This window comes from Nomascus leucogenys, chromosome 2 (assembly GCF_006542625.1).
Source record: "Nomascus leucogenys isolate Asia chromosome 2, Asia_NLE_v1, whole genome shotgun sequence".
NCBI classification, from domain to species: Eukaryota; Metazoa; Chordata; class Mammalia; order Primates; family Hylobatidae; genus Nomascus; species Nomascus leucogenys.
The window spans coordinates 64,451,597-64,467,324 of NC_044382.1; the positions used below are offsets into that span (position 1 = coordinate 64,451,597).

The window sequence follows — 15,728 nt, forward strand, 5'->3', positions numbered from 1 at the left end:
ACTCTGATGGATCTTCGGTCTTGGCTACAGTGGTCCCTGTGTTTGACCTTTGTTTTTTTTCTCTTCTGTCTCACACTGGCATCTTCAATGAAGCCATACACATCCACCGTATGTACCCTCACCGTCCAGGAGGAGATTCTGCCCTGCTCCCCCACCAGGCTTCCTTCCAGCTTTGAAGTGTGCTTGTCCTGTGGCACCATCTTGCCATGATATCCCACTGACATCTCCACCGAGCCTGTGTAACAGGGATCCAGCATCACAAGCCAGCTCTTTGGTCTTCTTTCCCTTCCATTTCCCCCACCTCTGGTCAGGGACCAAGTCTTTTCTTTTCTTTTTTTGTTTTTTTTTTTTTTTTTTTTTGAGACGGAGTCTCGCTCTGTCGCCCAGGCTGGAGTGCAGTGGCGCAATCTCGGCTCACTGCAAGCTCCGCCTCCCAGGTTCACGCCATTCTCAAGCGTGAGCCTCCGCGCCCAGCCCAAGTCTTTTCTTTTCCTTTCTTTTCTTTCCCTCCCTCCCTCACTCCCATTCGCCTGCCTGCCTGCCTGCCTGCCTGCCTTCCTGCCTTCCTGCCTTCCTGCCCTCCTTCCCTCCTTCCCTCCTTCCTCCCTTCCTTCCTTCCTTCCTTCCTTCCTTCCTTCCTTCCTTCCTTCCTTCCTTCCATCTTTCCTTCCTTCCTTCCATCTTTCCTTCCTTCCTTCCATCTTTCCTTTCCTTCTTTCCTTCTTCTCTCTCTCTGGAGGAGCCAGGATTACAGGCACATGCTACCACGCCCAGCTAATTTTTGTATTTTCAGTAGAGACGGCTTTTCACCATGTTGGCCAGGCTGGTCTTGATCTCCTGACCTCAAATGATCTGCCTGCCTTGGCCTCCCAAAGTGCTGGGATTACAGGTGAGCCACTGTGCCTGGTCTCCAAGTCTTTCAAAAGACCTTTTAGACATCATCATATTTCTTCATATTTTTTCTTTTTTTATTTAAAATTTTAAAATAATTAAGATGGGAGGGTGGGGAGGATTTCAGGTGAAGACCAGAAATCCCATACAGTGCTGAAAAGGTGGAAATCACCAAGAAAACAGGCCACATGTAATGCCACCACCCACTGCTATGTCGATAAACATGCTTCCAAGGAAATTCATCTCAGTATTACTTGTAATTAGCAACAACAACAAACGAAAAGAAGCTAAATATTGACATTGCAGGGTTGGCTATTAATGAGACATGGATGTTGTTGTGTAACTGAGCTTTGCATAAGGGGTTTCCATTGTGATTGGATATTCCCCTTTAAGACTAAATCTGAATTGTTCTGTTCTGTTCTAGCCCCACACTTTGAGGGAGGTGTTGACGTCTTGTCTGTATCCAAAGCAGAGCAGCTGGGAGGGCAAGAGTCTGGAAATCACTTCCCAGGAGGGAAGCTCATACAAACTGAAGTCACTGGAGCTAGATAGGAACTGAGGGGTGGGCAGCAAGATCAACTGTCTGAAAGGCCACAGGCTGCAGATCAGATCAGGCCAGTATAGTCCCATGACAGGTAGAACCAGAACTGATGCGGAGGCTGTGGGAAATGAATTTCAGCTCAATGAGGAAACATTGTCCGTGCTGCAAGAATGGAGCAGACCTGCCCAGGGCCACCAGAAGAATCTTCCTTGACCTGATCACATGCTTTATCTGGAACGATTCCTGCTGCTTATTTGTCCACTAAAGAAAACTCAAGCGCTTAGCCTGGCATTCTAGGCTCTCCCTGACATGCGCTCTCTCATTCCAGGAATATTTTCCACTCCCCTCAGACTCCACCTGGTGCATGTGGGCCATGCCCCCTCCCCCAGGCAGGCTCTGCATTCTGCTGCTCTGAGCCTCAGCACATTCTCTTCTCACTGCTGTGTACCACTCCCTGCTTCTCATCTCCCCTTATTCAGTCCTCCCCTACTGCAAGTCCCAGCTCCTCCATGATGCCCGCAATCAGAAGGCCTTACCCCTCTTCTAATTCATAGACTGCCTTATGGGTACCTCTCCCAGGACATGGCCACTTCCTTCCCAGCTGTAGCCCCAGGTGTATATGTGACCCTTCCCTATAAGGGTCAGTGCTTGTCAGAATATGGGACACCCCTTGTTCATCCTCTCATCAAGCATGCGGCTCAGTGCCAGGATTCTAATGGATAAATGTTTCCAGAGACTTCTAAGGGGGAAGCTAAATGTCTTGTTCTTTCCTAGTAGCTGTCCTTCTTGCATTTATTTTTGGCTGGATGTTTTTATGCCTCCAATTCTAATTTGCCCCTTAAACCAGTTTGATGGGTTAGGAGGGACATTGATCCTCATCCCTATTGTACATCAAGAGAAACTGAGGCCTAGAGGGTTTAGGTGACTTATTTAAGGTTACTCACTTAGAAAGTGGCAAACTCCACCTGGAATCCGGGTCCAGCCTTTTGCCTCTGATGCATCCTGATTTCTTCTCCATGTCCAGCAGGGCATCCGTCCTCGCCACCTGTGGTAGACACCGTGCATGGCAAAGTGTTGGGGAAGTTCGTCAGCTTAGAAGGATTTGCACAGCCTGTGGCCGTTTTCCTGGGAATCCCTTTTGCCAAGCCTCCTCTTGGACCCCTGAGGTTTACTCCACCACAGCCTGCAGAACCGTGGAGCTTCGTGAAGAATGCCACCTCGTACCCTCCTATGTAAGCCAGGGGTGGCTGTGGCATGCGTCCGTGGGGATGTTCACCTCAAAGTGATGCAGGAAGGAGTCAAGGCAGTCCCCCAATGGGCCAATCCTTTGCTCTGGAATCCTTAAGATCGTTGTAGATCCTTAAGAACATTCCAGAACTCTCACAGCATTCTGGAGTCCATTATTTAACACATGTTTATTGAGCACCTACTGTGGGCTAGGCATGTTCTGGGTTCTTGGGATCCATTAGTGAACAAAGCAAAGATCCCTAGGTTCATGGAGCATGCATTCTAGCAGGGGGAGACAGATAAGAACAACATGCAAATTACTCCATGGAATATGTGATATGTTAGAACGGGATAAGTGCCTTGGAAACAAAGAAGCAGTTAAGCAGGTGAGGGAGATCAGAAGGAAGGATCCCATGAATTCCGCTGTCTTGAACTTTGACATACTAGGGGAGAGGGGTGGGCCAGGAGGTGTGTGGGTGGCAAGTGTACTGAGGCGTCCACTCGGCAAGTGCTCAACTCTCAGGTGTGCCTATTCCTGAGGAGAACAATGGCAGGTGTGTCTATTCACCCTGGCCAAGCTGGGAAGAAAAGCCCAAAGGTTCTAATTGGCCTCACCACCTCTCCCCAGGGTACCAAGGACCCTACAGGCATCAGAGAAGACCCTATTCATCTCAGCAGCTAGGTGTTCGGGGGCTTTCCAGCAGCCCACCTCTGGCTGCCTTCTTTTCTTTGCTATTTTTTAAAAAATAGTATTTACTGTTTTTATTTTCTGGGTGCAAATGTAATATATACTTATTACAGAAAATTTAGGAAATTCAGAGAAGGAAAAGTAAGAAAATTAAAAGCACATACAATATCCCACCACCCAGAGAGAACAACTATCAATATTTTAGATGGCAATGTATTACGATGTAATATTTTGTTCGTATTCCAGTTTTTTTGCCTGTTGCTATACTTTCTTCCTTTAAAAGGGAATGCTATATTGAGATAATTTGGATGCCTGCTTTGCTCATTTATAAGTATATCATGAGCATCATTCCATGCCATTAAATAGCACAGCCTGGTATTAAAAGCTGCATTACATTGGGTATTGAACCATAATTAATTTCCCCAAGCTTTTATTTGGGGTCATTAAGTTACATATGATGTTTTTAATAATATAACATCATGAATGTGAAACATTTATGCAATTCATGAATAGTTTAGGATAACTTCTCAGAAATGACATTTCTGAGTCAAAGAGTATGTATCTCTTGTTTGATTTCCCTCCCAAAATATTCCAATTACACTCCTCCCATTGATGTATGAACATCTCCATTTGGCAGACTCTTGGCAATGCTTGGGATTATTAAAAATATTTTTGGCTATTGTATAGACAAAATAATAATAACAATACCAGCAATATTATTTTCCTCTTTAATTTGCATTTATCTGAAGAACAGTGAGGTTGAGTTCTTTTTCCCTTTCTTCACATTGGAATGTCTTTTTTAAATTATTATTATTGTTATTCCTCTTGCACTTGGTGATCTTAGGAAAATTTCCCAGGGTGGAATCAAGAAGTCTTCTTTGCTGGCTCTGATTCTGTCACTTGACAGCTGTGTCATCCCAGAGTTTGAGTGACTCAGTTTCCTCATATACCTAGTGGGGGCGGTGATGCCTGCCTTCTGGTACATTGAGATCTGGGACTGTTGCTTATAATATACTTGTGTATAAGCACCACATGGCATGTATCTACCTGGCTATGTAACCTTGGATAGGTTCTCTAACCTCTTTGGGCTTTAGTTTTCTCATCTGTAAAATGGAGATAATAGAACCCACCTAATGAGACTAATCTGAGTCTTAAATGAGTTAATATACAAAGGGTACTTAAAACAGTGCCTGGAACACTGGGAGAACTAAATAACTATTACCAATGTTCATCTATGTTGTATCCTTGAGATGTTTCATCAGGGCAACACAACAGCACTTGCCTGGGAGAGGCGGATGGTAGAATCTTGGCATGGCAGGGCAGCAAGTCTCATGTAGAAATCACGGCTGGGTGCGGTGGCTCACGCTTGTAATCCCAGCACTTTGGGAGGCCGAGGCGGGCCGATCACGAGGTCAGGAGATCAAGACCACAGTGAAACCCCGTCTCTACCAAAAATACAAAAAAATTAGCCGGGCGTGGTGGAGGGCGCCTGTAGTCCCAGCTACTCGGAGAGGCTGAGGCAGGAGAATGGCGTGAACCTGGGAGGTGGAGCTTGCAGTGAGCCGAGACTGTGCCACTGCACTCCAGCCTGGGTGACAGAGCGAGACTCCTTCTCAAAAAAAAAAAGAAATCACTCCGCTCACTTAGACCTGGCAGATTGGGACCCAGAATGTAAAAGGAATTTACCCAAGGTCACCCCGTAAATGCATGGGAGAGATAAAACTAGAGCATAGTTCTCCTGATGTTGTCCCACAAAGATTTCACCCCTGAGCTATTGCAAGAAATGGCACCTCCCAGGGAGGATCAGTGTATTTGTTGTCTCCCCTCCTTGATGCTGGGATCCCAAAGGCTCCGGGAAGAAAAGAGGTGTGAAGCCCTTCCCACTCTGCTTGGTCTTAGGAGACCTTAGTGAGTCCCAGCGCCCCCACCTGAAGCCCCTGATAGCCTCCTACCCACTACAGTGTCGTGAGTCTGTAAATATCAAGTCCATTTTCAGGCTTAAACCTCCCAGTCCAAGGCGCTGCCCTAGAAGACACCTCGCTTAGATCTGGCTGAACTTCAGGGATTCTTCTTTCCCCTTCCCCAGGTGCACCCAAGATCCCAAGGTGGGGCAGTTACTCTCAGAGCTATTTACAAACCGAAAGGAGAACATTCCTCTCAAGTTTTCTGAAGACTGCCTTTACCTCAACATTTACACTCCTGCTGACTTGACCAAGAAAAGCAGGCTGCCGGTAAGCCATGGGATCCCCTGGTCAAGACGTGTCAGCGCCAGTACCCCAGATCGTCTGGGGCAGACCGGAAGGGGGTGAAGGCAGCTTGGGGAGGGAGCTGCACAGGCCAGGATTGTTTCAGGACCCCAGGGCCTCCACAGGAAACACTGGTTTTCCACACCTCAGTTTACCCTCGTGACACAGGCACTGTTTGTTTTGCATCTTTAATGAACATCTTAATTGGTCCAAGTTCCCTCATGCTAATAGAAGGATAAGAATATTACTTTTAGTTATTGAATTAAAAATCTGATACCCAGAGTGGGTAAGACATGATTTTCAATGTTAGTGGTGGAAGGAACTTAGAGAAAAGCCAACACCCCAACTCTTCCTTTTCAGATAGAGAAACTGAGGCCCAGATAGGGAAGGGGAGGTCACCCAGTAGGGTAGTTTTGGCTCAAGTCTTCTGATCTTCAAACCAGTGCTTTTGACATGGAGTAGGGCATTGAGCTTGTATGTGGCCTTTCTCCAGCACACCAACATTTATCTGGGGTAACTTTCACTGTCTGGGTACAGGTGTTGGGAGCGGAGCCTGGGACAATCCCAGAAGCTCTTCCTTTTGCCTTTGGCCAAATATCTGGGATTTTTTTTGGTATCTAATTTTCCTCCCTAATTGTCTTGGCAAAGGCTGATGACCCAGTGAGTCAGAATTTCCCAAATAAATGAAGGGCTGGACACAGGGCAGCCTGCCATCTGCAGGTTGGAGGGTGGGGAGGGTCTGCTGGTAAAGGAGGCCACCCAGGGTAAAAAAACAATGGGTGTTGCCTCCAGACAGTCTCCCATGGGCACTGTGGCATGGTGCCCAGGAGTGGGGGAGGAGGTCTGCGAATGTGGGACTAGAAGTTGGCTCTACGTGTGCTTTGTGAGACACAGGAAGTGGGAGAAAGGTTTACTCACTCATTCATTCATTTGTTCATTCATTCTTCTATTGTGTACTCAGTGCCCCATATACACAGTTAGAGCTGGGGCTTCAGGGAAAGAGGAACATGAACCCACTCCACACAGCCCCTGCCTTCAAGGATCTTGCCTTCTGGGCTGTAGAGACATATCCTCCCTTCAGCATTTTATTGCAGGCCCGCCCTAGGGCTCAGCCTTCACACAAAGATGAATGCACACTCAGTCCCTCCCCAGGAGGCATGCAGGGATTAGAGGTGTGGGAGAAACAAGGGCTCTGGGAACCTGGAGGCAGGAGAACCTCCAGGAATGGCCACAGGTTCTAGAACTACACGGTCTGGGTTTAAATCCTGGTTCTGCCTTTGACTAGCTGAGAGACTTGGGAGTTTCTTAATTTCTCTAAGCCTCTGTTTCCTCAAAATGGGAATCATCACATATGATCAGTCAAGGGTGACCACTAAGCTTGATCTCAGTCCCTGGCTAAGTAGGCAGAGGCAGGCTCGTACCCCTGCCCTAACAGTGAACTCACTGCACTGTGGCCGGCGCCTGCAGTGTGCTGGGCAGCTCAATATGTGAACTCTGGAGGCAGACTGCCTGGGTTAAAGTCCTGCTGCTACCACTTTTGAGTTGTAGGACCTTGGGCAGGTTAAGTGCCTCCATTTTCCCATCTGGAGAATGACACAGTATTAGTACCTACCCAATGGATAGTTCATTTTACTGTGCTTAGAACAGCACTTGGGACATAGTTTATGTTACGAGTTCTTTTATATTTCATGAATAATATTATTACAATATTATTATTTTAGCCCCTCTCACTTCTTCCCCGCTATGTGGACTTTTAAAATGCAAGAACCATGCATGAGGAATTGTATCCACTCTCATCCTCCGGTATTAGCAGAGTCTCTGGCACATACTAAGTTCTCAGACAGTGTTAGTCCATTGATTGAAGGCATCCTGAAGGGGGTGGGTTTTAGGCTGAGCTCTGCAGGGTGGATGGGATTTGGGGATGCAGAGGCATAAGTAGGCATTTGAGGAAGAGACACCATCACAGGCACGTGTGCTTCTCGAGACAATCATTCATGCACAGAGAAGTTTACTTCACCATGAGAGAGTTAACTGAGATGAAGCTGAGATATAAGGGCTCCCCCATGGGTACTGAGTGCATGAACTGAGTTCATGCTGAGTGCATGAGCAGTCCAGGCTTGAGGGTGTTGGGAGTGAGGGGGAGAAGAGGACATCCTTAGCCTTTGCTATGCCCATGATGATGTTCTCAGCATGAAGAGCCTTGCGGGGAGGAGGCACTGGAGGCTGGGTAGAAAGGAAGGGGCAGCCAGGGTATGTGCAGTGGGGTGGTGGCTTGGGCACCAGTTGGGAGAATTATGGAGGAGAGAGATTGCCTTTTGCAACGTTGCTGGACGCTGGTGAACTTTGGATAAAATCCTCCTTCAGTTGTAACCAACAGGTAGGTCACCAAACAAGACATCTTCTGAGTGCTCCCTGGCTCTGCGTCCTGTAACTGGTATGTTGCTTCCTCCCTGCCCAGGTGATGGTGTGGATCCACGGAGGGGGGCTGATGGTGGGCACAGCATCAACCTATGATGGGCTGGCCCTTGCTGCCCATGAAAACGTGGTGGTGGTGACCATTCAATACCGCCTGGGCATCTGGGGATTCTTCAGGTAAGGAATTGGACTCTCCTCACTGCACTTTGGCCCCCAGCACGAGGATGCTAGGACCCAGCTCTGGTCATGCCAGCCCTCAGGGGAGGTTAGCTAGGTTCCACAGTAAGGCATCCAAGCCCCTTCATAATTGGACACTGCCTACCCTCTCACTACCCAGCCACTCATCCACTTGCCTCTAAGCTTTTGCATGTGCTGTTCCCTCTGCCTGGAATGCTTACTCTACCCGAAGAACTCCCCTTCATCCTGCAAGACCCAGCCCCCAGTTTCCTCCACTGAAAGACTCATCTCTTCTTCACCTATGTTTCTCCAGCACATTGCATTTCTCTGTCATGACACTTAGCAGGCAGCCCAGCAGGTGAAGGTTGACACATCTGACTTCTCATGGAAAGGAAGGAAGGGGCAGAGTCACAGATGGAGCGCAGGACATGTTGTGGGTGAAGGAATGCGGGCTGCAGACGGTGGGGTGTGGGAGCATCTGACCCCTTCCTAGAGGAGTGTTGGGACCCACTCACCCCATTTTCTGCTTGAAATTTGGCAAGTGCAGGAAGCAAGGATGGAGTCTTCCCATCAGGTCTCCATGGGGACAGGAGTCAGATCTCCTTCAAGGTGCGACTGCTATGAACCTTTTCTAAGGTTCTCCTCCAACCATGCCTGTCAGGTTTCTTCCTGATCACGCCACTCGGCTGGCCTCATCGCTGTCATCAGTGACCTCCCCCTGCTCTCCACTCAACCTCTCAGGACCTCCCAGCAGCAGCAGATGGCCGCTCAGCCTCTGTGACACGCTTCCTTCCCAGCCCCTTTCCTGGTCCTCCCTCCTCCCTGTCCACAGGCCTCTCTTGTCTCCCTCTCCCTCCCTACTAATTCCCAGTGATCCCAGGGAGCAGCCCAGAGCCCCTGTTTCCAGCCCATCTCACCTTTGAAGCCCACAGGCATCACTCACTCCCTCCTCCCCGCCCCTGGCTGTCTAAAGGGCGCCCCACTCTTCCCAGGGACAAGCTGAATCCTTGACTCCCACTGCCCCACTCCCAACAGAGACCCCCTTGTCCTCCCACCATGCCTCCACTCAGCTGCTGCTGCCGCATCTTCCCGGGGGCTCAGGAGAAGGCCTTGTGGGCAGCCCGGACTGTCTCTTTTCTCACAACCTTCTTGGCTCCACCTTGAGAATCCACTCAGAGTCCACTACTTTGCACCTCCTCCCTGGCTCCTAGCCCAGCCAAAGCTCTCTGTCTCTCACCTTGATTATGATCTTTAACAGTTTCAGATCCCTGCCACTTTTATACTGAGGCTGAGTCGCACAGTAGCCAGAGTGATCACTTAACACATGCATTGAATCATGCGATGCCTCTGCACAAAACCCTGCAGGGGCATCCCATGTTTGTTACCATGACAGCCGAAGTTCTTGCCAGGCCCCAGGGCCCTCTCTAGCTGCACCTCCTGACTCACACTTTCTTTGACTGGGCCCCAGGCCCTTTGCACTTGCTTTTTCTTCTGCCTGGAATTCCTTTCTTTGGATATTTACAAGGCTGATGTGCTCATTGTGCTTGTTTTATGAAGGTCTTTATCTCCGAAACCTCAAATGTCACTGCCTCCAAAAGGCCTTCCCTGATTGGGATCTGAAATGCCACCCCCTGTCCCACCCCTGTTTTTTTCCTTACTCCATTGTATTTACCTCATGCACTTTGACTAGCTAACATCATTATATTCTCTCTATGTATCTGTTTATCTGCTTGTGATCTGTAGTGGGAACTCAATGTCGTCACAGGTTTTGCCTGCTTTGGTCTCAGATGTGCTCTAGCTCATAGGACAGTGTCAGGCATACAGTAGATGCTCAGTAAATAGTTGCCAGTTGAGTGAATGTAGAACCATACATCACCACAATGCTGTACTAGTGAAGGCAGGGTCTCAGAGATGCTGAAGCCCAGCCTTATTCTTAAGGGTTCACTGAGAGCCCCCAGTCCCATCTGTGGTCCTGAAGGTCCTGCATGACATCTCTGCTCTCCACCCTCAACCTGTTCTCTTCCTGGCAGCACAGGGGATGAACACAGCCCAGGGAACTGGGGTCACCTGGACCAGCTGGCTGCCCTGCGCTGGGTCCAGGACAACATTGCCGGCTTTGGAGGGAACCCAGGCTCTGTGACCATCTTTGGAGAGTCAGCGGGAGCAGAAAGTGTCTCTGTTCTTGTGAGTGTTCCTGGCACCAGGCCCAACCCCACACTTGATGTGATGCAGATGAGACCTCTTGGACACCTGTCAATCCAGCTATGGATACCTCTGATTACAATACCTGAATTCAGGACTGGCCCTACTCACAGCCCAGCATCGGGGGTGGAAAGCTAAAGACCAAGCTCTCCTTGGCCCCCAGGAAGCTCAGAGCTCAGCTTAGTGTTCCGGGGCCATACAAATCTCCAGTTGCAGTCTGCAATGGTGGCATTCTCTGCTTCTATCTTGGTTGAGCTCTCTCTCTCTCTTTCTCTGTCTCTTTCTCTCTCTCCCTCCCACTCATTTTAACATAAGGACTCACATCCCTTCTCCTGGGAAGTAGGAATAGGCATAAATTATGAGTAAGGGCAGGCAAAGACAAGAGGTGGACAGAGGTCATTGTTTGGCTTAAACCTGAACTACATGTGGCGGGGACATGGACACTGAGCAGGCTGGGAATTCCTCTGGGGTGGTCTGATGGCTGGTCCATGCCCAAGAAGGAGGCAACAGTCTTTGTGACTGTGGGGTCTGGTGGGCTAGGGGAGGCAGGCAGAGGAAGGAGGGATGGAGCCGAGGATAGGGAGGGATGGGGCAGGGGTTGTGGGTCATAGACACAACCTGGGGGTGTGAGGGGTCCTGCTGGGGTGGGGGATTGGGTGCGGGAGACACTGGGTAAGCTGGGATGAAAAGCCATATGAGAGGTGCTGGGAGCTGTAGGAAGCCTTCCGCCTGCCTCGAGGTGGGCAGAGGGTCAGCCCACTACTGGATTCCTCAATCCTGTGTTGGTTTTATACTGGGATAGATCTAGCCTGGAAGAGTGAGTGAGTCACTGACCCCACCCCTGAGCATGAACTCTCCTCCCCTCCACTCTGCTCTCAGGTTTTGTCTCCATTGGCCAAGAACCTCTTCCACCGGGCCATTTCTGAGAGTGGCGTAGCCCTCACTGCTGTTCTGGTGAAGAAAGGTGATGTCAAGCCCTTGGCTGAAGTAGGTCTCCAGCTCACACCCCTACCCCCTTGGCTCTATGCTCCTGAATCCTCAGGGATCTTTTGCAGTGGGTTGTAGCTAAACTTCTCCTAGAATCACTGAGGCACCAATGGCTGAGCAGGAAGGGCGAGGAGACACCCTGATCAGTGTCCCAGTTTCACAGCCTGGCAAACCAACACAGGGCTTGGAAGGGATTTGCCAAGGGCAGCAGGTGGTCAGGGCAGAGCTGGGACTCCAGCTCATGGCCCTAGCGGCCAGTACAGTGCCCTGTCTGTGACCGCACTCCTCCTATGTGCCAGGGCCTGGTGCCATGTTGGGCAGTGATGGTGTCTTGTGTCTCTCAGGGTCTGCCTATGGCCTAATAGCTGGTAAGTGGAACAACCAGGATTTGAAAGCAGACAAGGAAATTCAGGATTCCATGCTGTCTATCTCAGCTCCACTTCACGTATCTTGATACATTCAGCTTAAGATGATTATGTCCATTTCAATGGAGATAAGGTAGCAGAGATGAGAGATTACATAATTGACCCATGTTACAATTGAGATTAGTAACAGAGGCAATGCTCCGTGGGACCTGGAACCCACACCCGCGGGTGTACAGTGTCTTCTGCTGCCCCCCCTGCCACTAGTACAAGTTGGGCTTGGGATAGAATGCCACTTTCCTCGTTGATGGAGGGAAGGGATGTCACTCTTGAACTCTGTTGTTTCCTGTGATCTTTGCAGCAAATTGCTATCACTGCTGGGTGCAAAACCACCACCTCAGCTGTCATGGTTCACTGCCTGCGACAGAAGACGGAAGAGGAGCTCTTGGAGACGACATTGAAAATGGTAGGTTGCCTGTTCCTGTAGCCCAAACCCTGTAAACTTGGTCCCAGACTTCTTCATTTCAGCTGTCCTCTTGCCCAGGGACAGTTACCTGGGACAATTTCTCAACTCTCAGGAGTCTCAGTATCTGAATGGAGAATCTGACTTGTCCTTTTTTATTGTAAAATGCCACAAATGTATAAAAAGAAAGTCAAAAAATAACATGATAAAAAATTGTGTAACAATCCCCAATCCTGACCAAAATTTAATATTTTGCCATTCTTGTTTTCAGATGTATTTTTAAGAAATTAAATGTTACATATTCCCAAGGGACACCATCATCCTGAATTTGGAGGATGGAGATAGTAAGCTCAACGATTTTCAGAAAGATGTCATGATTTATCTTGGTTGACTTAGAAACTGTCTGTATTAGACCTGGTGGTGGTCCAGTTTTCTAGATTTTCTGAGACTCTGACTCAATTGTCATCCTAGGATAGTCATCCATCCAGCCATTCATTAATCCGTCTATCTACGATTGTCTTATCCATCTATCTGTTCACTAATTCATCCAATTCACTCATATATTTTTATCAATCTAATGTCAACCTATTCATAACTTCGTATTTATCTATTTTCAATCCATCCACCATTCATGGATCATCCAGCCACCTTATATCTCAACTCCATCACCCATTCCTCCAAAATCAACAATCCAGTTATCACCTGTCCGCTAGTTTTCACCCATCTATTCATGTATCCATTCAATTCAACTGTACTCCATGTATTGACCAACTCCATACATCCCTCCATTGATCCATCCATTCATCCATGCTAAATATGTAGGGGTGGGTGTTAGAGGTAGCAAAACAGGTATGAAGTGGACATAGTCCCTGCTCTCAAGGAACTATCCAAAGAGAAACACATTCATATACTTCGCAGGTTGAGTATGGTGGCAGCATAGAAGGGAAGCATTCATTATAGTAATCAGGGATGCTTCACAGAGAAGGTGGAGGGAGCCAGATTTGAGACCAGACAGTGGAATTGGGGAGTTCATGCCCTTAACCCTGACTCCACCTTATCTTTCTTGAGAAATTCAGCTTTGAAATCATTGTGCCCATTTTAACAGAGGTAACAGAGACAGAGAAATTTTGTAATTGGCCCATGTTACAGTTAAAATTAGTCACAGAGGCAGCACTGTAGGACCCAGAACCCACACCTGCAGGTCTAGAGTATCTTCTGCCATCCCTGCCATCCTCACATATTAGGACTTGGGGACCTTTAGGATTGTTGGACGGACGTGGCAGTCTCTCATCACAGGGAAGCCCAGGAGGACAAACACCCAGATGACACAGCACCCAGGGCCATTGGGAACTATTCCCTTTGAGGGGGAAGAGGGTGAATTCCAAGCTCAGGAGTAGCCTGCACTCTCTCCTTGGACCTGAGGCTACTCCTGGGTGCCAGGGCCAGCATCTACCACTGGACTCTGCTTGTGTGTCCATGAGTTGAGTCCAATGTGGTATTGGTGCTTAGGCCTTGGCTCAGGCTCTAAGTGACCAAAGTGTTCAAGGAATTAAAACACAATTGTTTTCTAACACCTGGAAGGAGGCAAATATTCCAGCAATTCTGCATGTGGCATCAGAGGACCCAGCTTAAAAGGGAAGAGTTGAGTCTTTGGGGAAACCCATCCCTAAGATCCTGGAACATTCTTTTGAGTTTTTCTGCGATCTTGAGGAAGCGCCTCCATGATAACACACTGCCTCCAGTACACACACATGCAGCCACACAAACACACACACACACACAGACACACACACAGAGAAACACATACAGACACACACACACAGAGACACACACAGACACCCACACACAGACACCCACACAAAAAGAGCCACACACAGACACACTTGCGCATGCACACACACACACTCCTGGCTAGTGGGACTTCAATCCTTAATGGAGGGACCTTCACTGGTTACATCCTGAGCACAGGTCAGATCTGGGACCTACAGTGCAACACTACAGTCACTGCAATCTTGGTGAACACACACCAAAGAGATGCATGGGGTAGGATGAGACTCAGTGAGCTTGCATGAGTCAGGGCTTTCTAATGGGAGATGAGGAAACTCTCCCAAGTGCCTTGAACAGATAAAGAAATGTGTTGCAATAGCATTCTCATGTAAACTGAAAATCTCAGGAGTTGATGGCTTCAGGCATGGCTGGATCCAGATGATCATAGGATATTATTGAGAATCTACCATTCTCTATCCTTCAGCTTTGCACATCTCTGTGTTGGCTTCACTCTTAGGCAGATATATCTCCTGGGAAGGTTAAAGACAACAGCACTCTAGACTTACGTCCTATCTGCTTAAAAACCCTCTTTCTAAACAATTCCTGCAAAAGTTTTGGGGTAAACTCTGTTGGATTGACATGAGTGTATGCCCATCCCTGAACTAACACTCATGTTCAGGGAGATGGAGCACCGCAGGTTGCATATAGATATCTGAATTCATGGAGTGATGGGAGAAGAAGGAGGTCTCTGAAGGAGAATTGGCATGTTCTTCCCAGGGGAAGAGGAAGAGGAGAGGGATGGAGGACTGGGCAGCCTCAACCAGTGGGTGTCCTCTCCAGAGCTCCATCAACCCTGGCTTAGAGTCCCTGGCCCGTCCTTCCCATGCTGGTGCCCATCCCTCCCTGCTTCGCCTTCACCCTGTGCTCAGGCCTAGCAGAGCCAGAGTCCTGCCCACATCCTTTCGGCCCAGCCAGCTTGGCACCAGGAGGGAGAACCTGACCCCTCTGTTGCCCCACTCACACAGCTCAGTGTTCTCCTGGGAAGTCTCTCACCCACATCCTCTGCCTTTGTCTTCACAGAATTTCTTAACTCTGGACTTACAGGGAGACACCAAAGAGGTAAGGACCTTTTGTTGCTTGATTATAGGTTTTGAGTCTTAGCACCTTTAAGGTCCAATTAACTGTGAGTGAAAGAATCCTCTCTTGGGTAATTATAGTAACTCCTGTGTGTTCGTTGCTGAGGCCCAGAGAGGGGCAGTGACTCATCTGGGTAACACAGCCAGGAAGACTAGTGGCAGGCCTGGAACCCATTTTCCTGACTCCCAGTCCGGTGCTCCCAGGCGTCACATCGTATTCCCTGGGCTCTGCCCACTCCCCTTCTTTTTTACATTTTCTGCTCCCCAAAATGGCACTGTAGGAGGAGGCTGAACCAGAACCTTCCACAATCAGGAGGCAGAGATAACAGGGATGTTTAGCCATGGAGGGAGGAAGCCTAAATCTCAGACCAAGGACACTCGCGTCCTCCCAGCACACAGGAAACTCCAGCAGTATCCTCCTGATCTCCTCACCCCCATCCCCACCTCCCAGTGGGTTGACAGTTTCTGGTGACATCACCTCTGCAGCATCTTACAATCCTGTCCTCTCTGCTGCGTCCCTGGAGATCACAGCACTCTCCTAAATGGTCATGGGTGGAGTACATGAGATTCATTCAGCAAAGATAATAAACACTTACTACGTGACAGGACTTGTTTAGGAGCTGGGG

The 15,728-nt window shown here is 48.7% G+C and overlaps 1 protein-coding gene across 2 annotated transcripts in view; it reads left to right on the forward strand.

Moving 5' to 3' along the window:
• Positions 1–15,728, forward strand: part of CES1 (carboxylesterase 1) — a 30,464-nt gene that overhangs the window by 1,931 nt on the left and 12,805 nt on the right. The window contains exons 2-8 of one of the 2 annotated variants that reach the window (XM_030796899.1): positions 2,460–2,664; positions 5,434–5,578; positions 8,052–8,185; positions 10,216–10,369; positions 11,267–11,374; positions 12,098–12,202; positions 15,047–15,085. In XM_030796899.1, the coding sequence (XP_030652759.1) occupies positions 2,460–2,664; positions 5,434–5,578; positions 8,052–8,185; positions 10,216–10,369; positions 11,267–11,374; positions 12,098–12,202; positions 15,047–15,085 (890 nt within the window). Of the gene's footprint in view, positions 1–2,456; positions 2,665–5,433; positions 5,579–8,051; positions 8,186–10,215; positions 10,370–11,266; positions 11,375–12,097; positions 12,203–15,046; positions 15,086–15,728 lie in introns of both variants that reach the window. The other variant, XM_030796893.1, reaches the window with a different exon arrangement.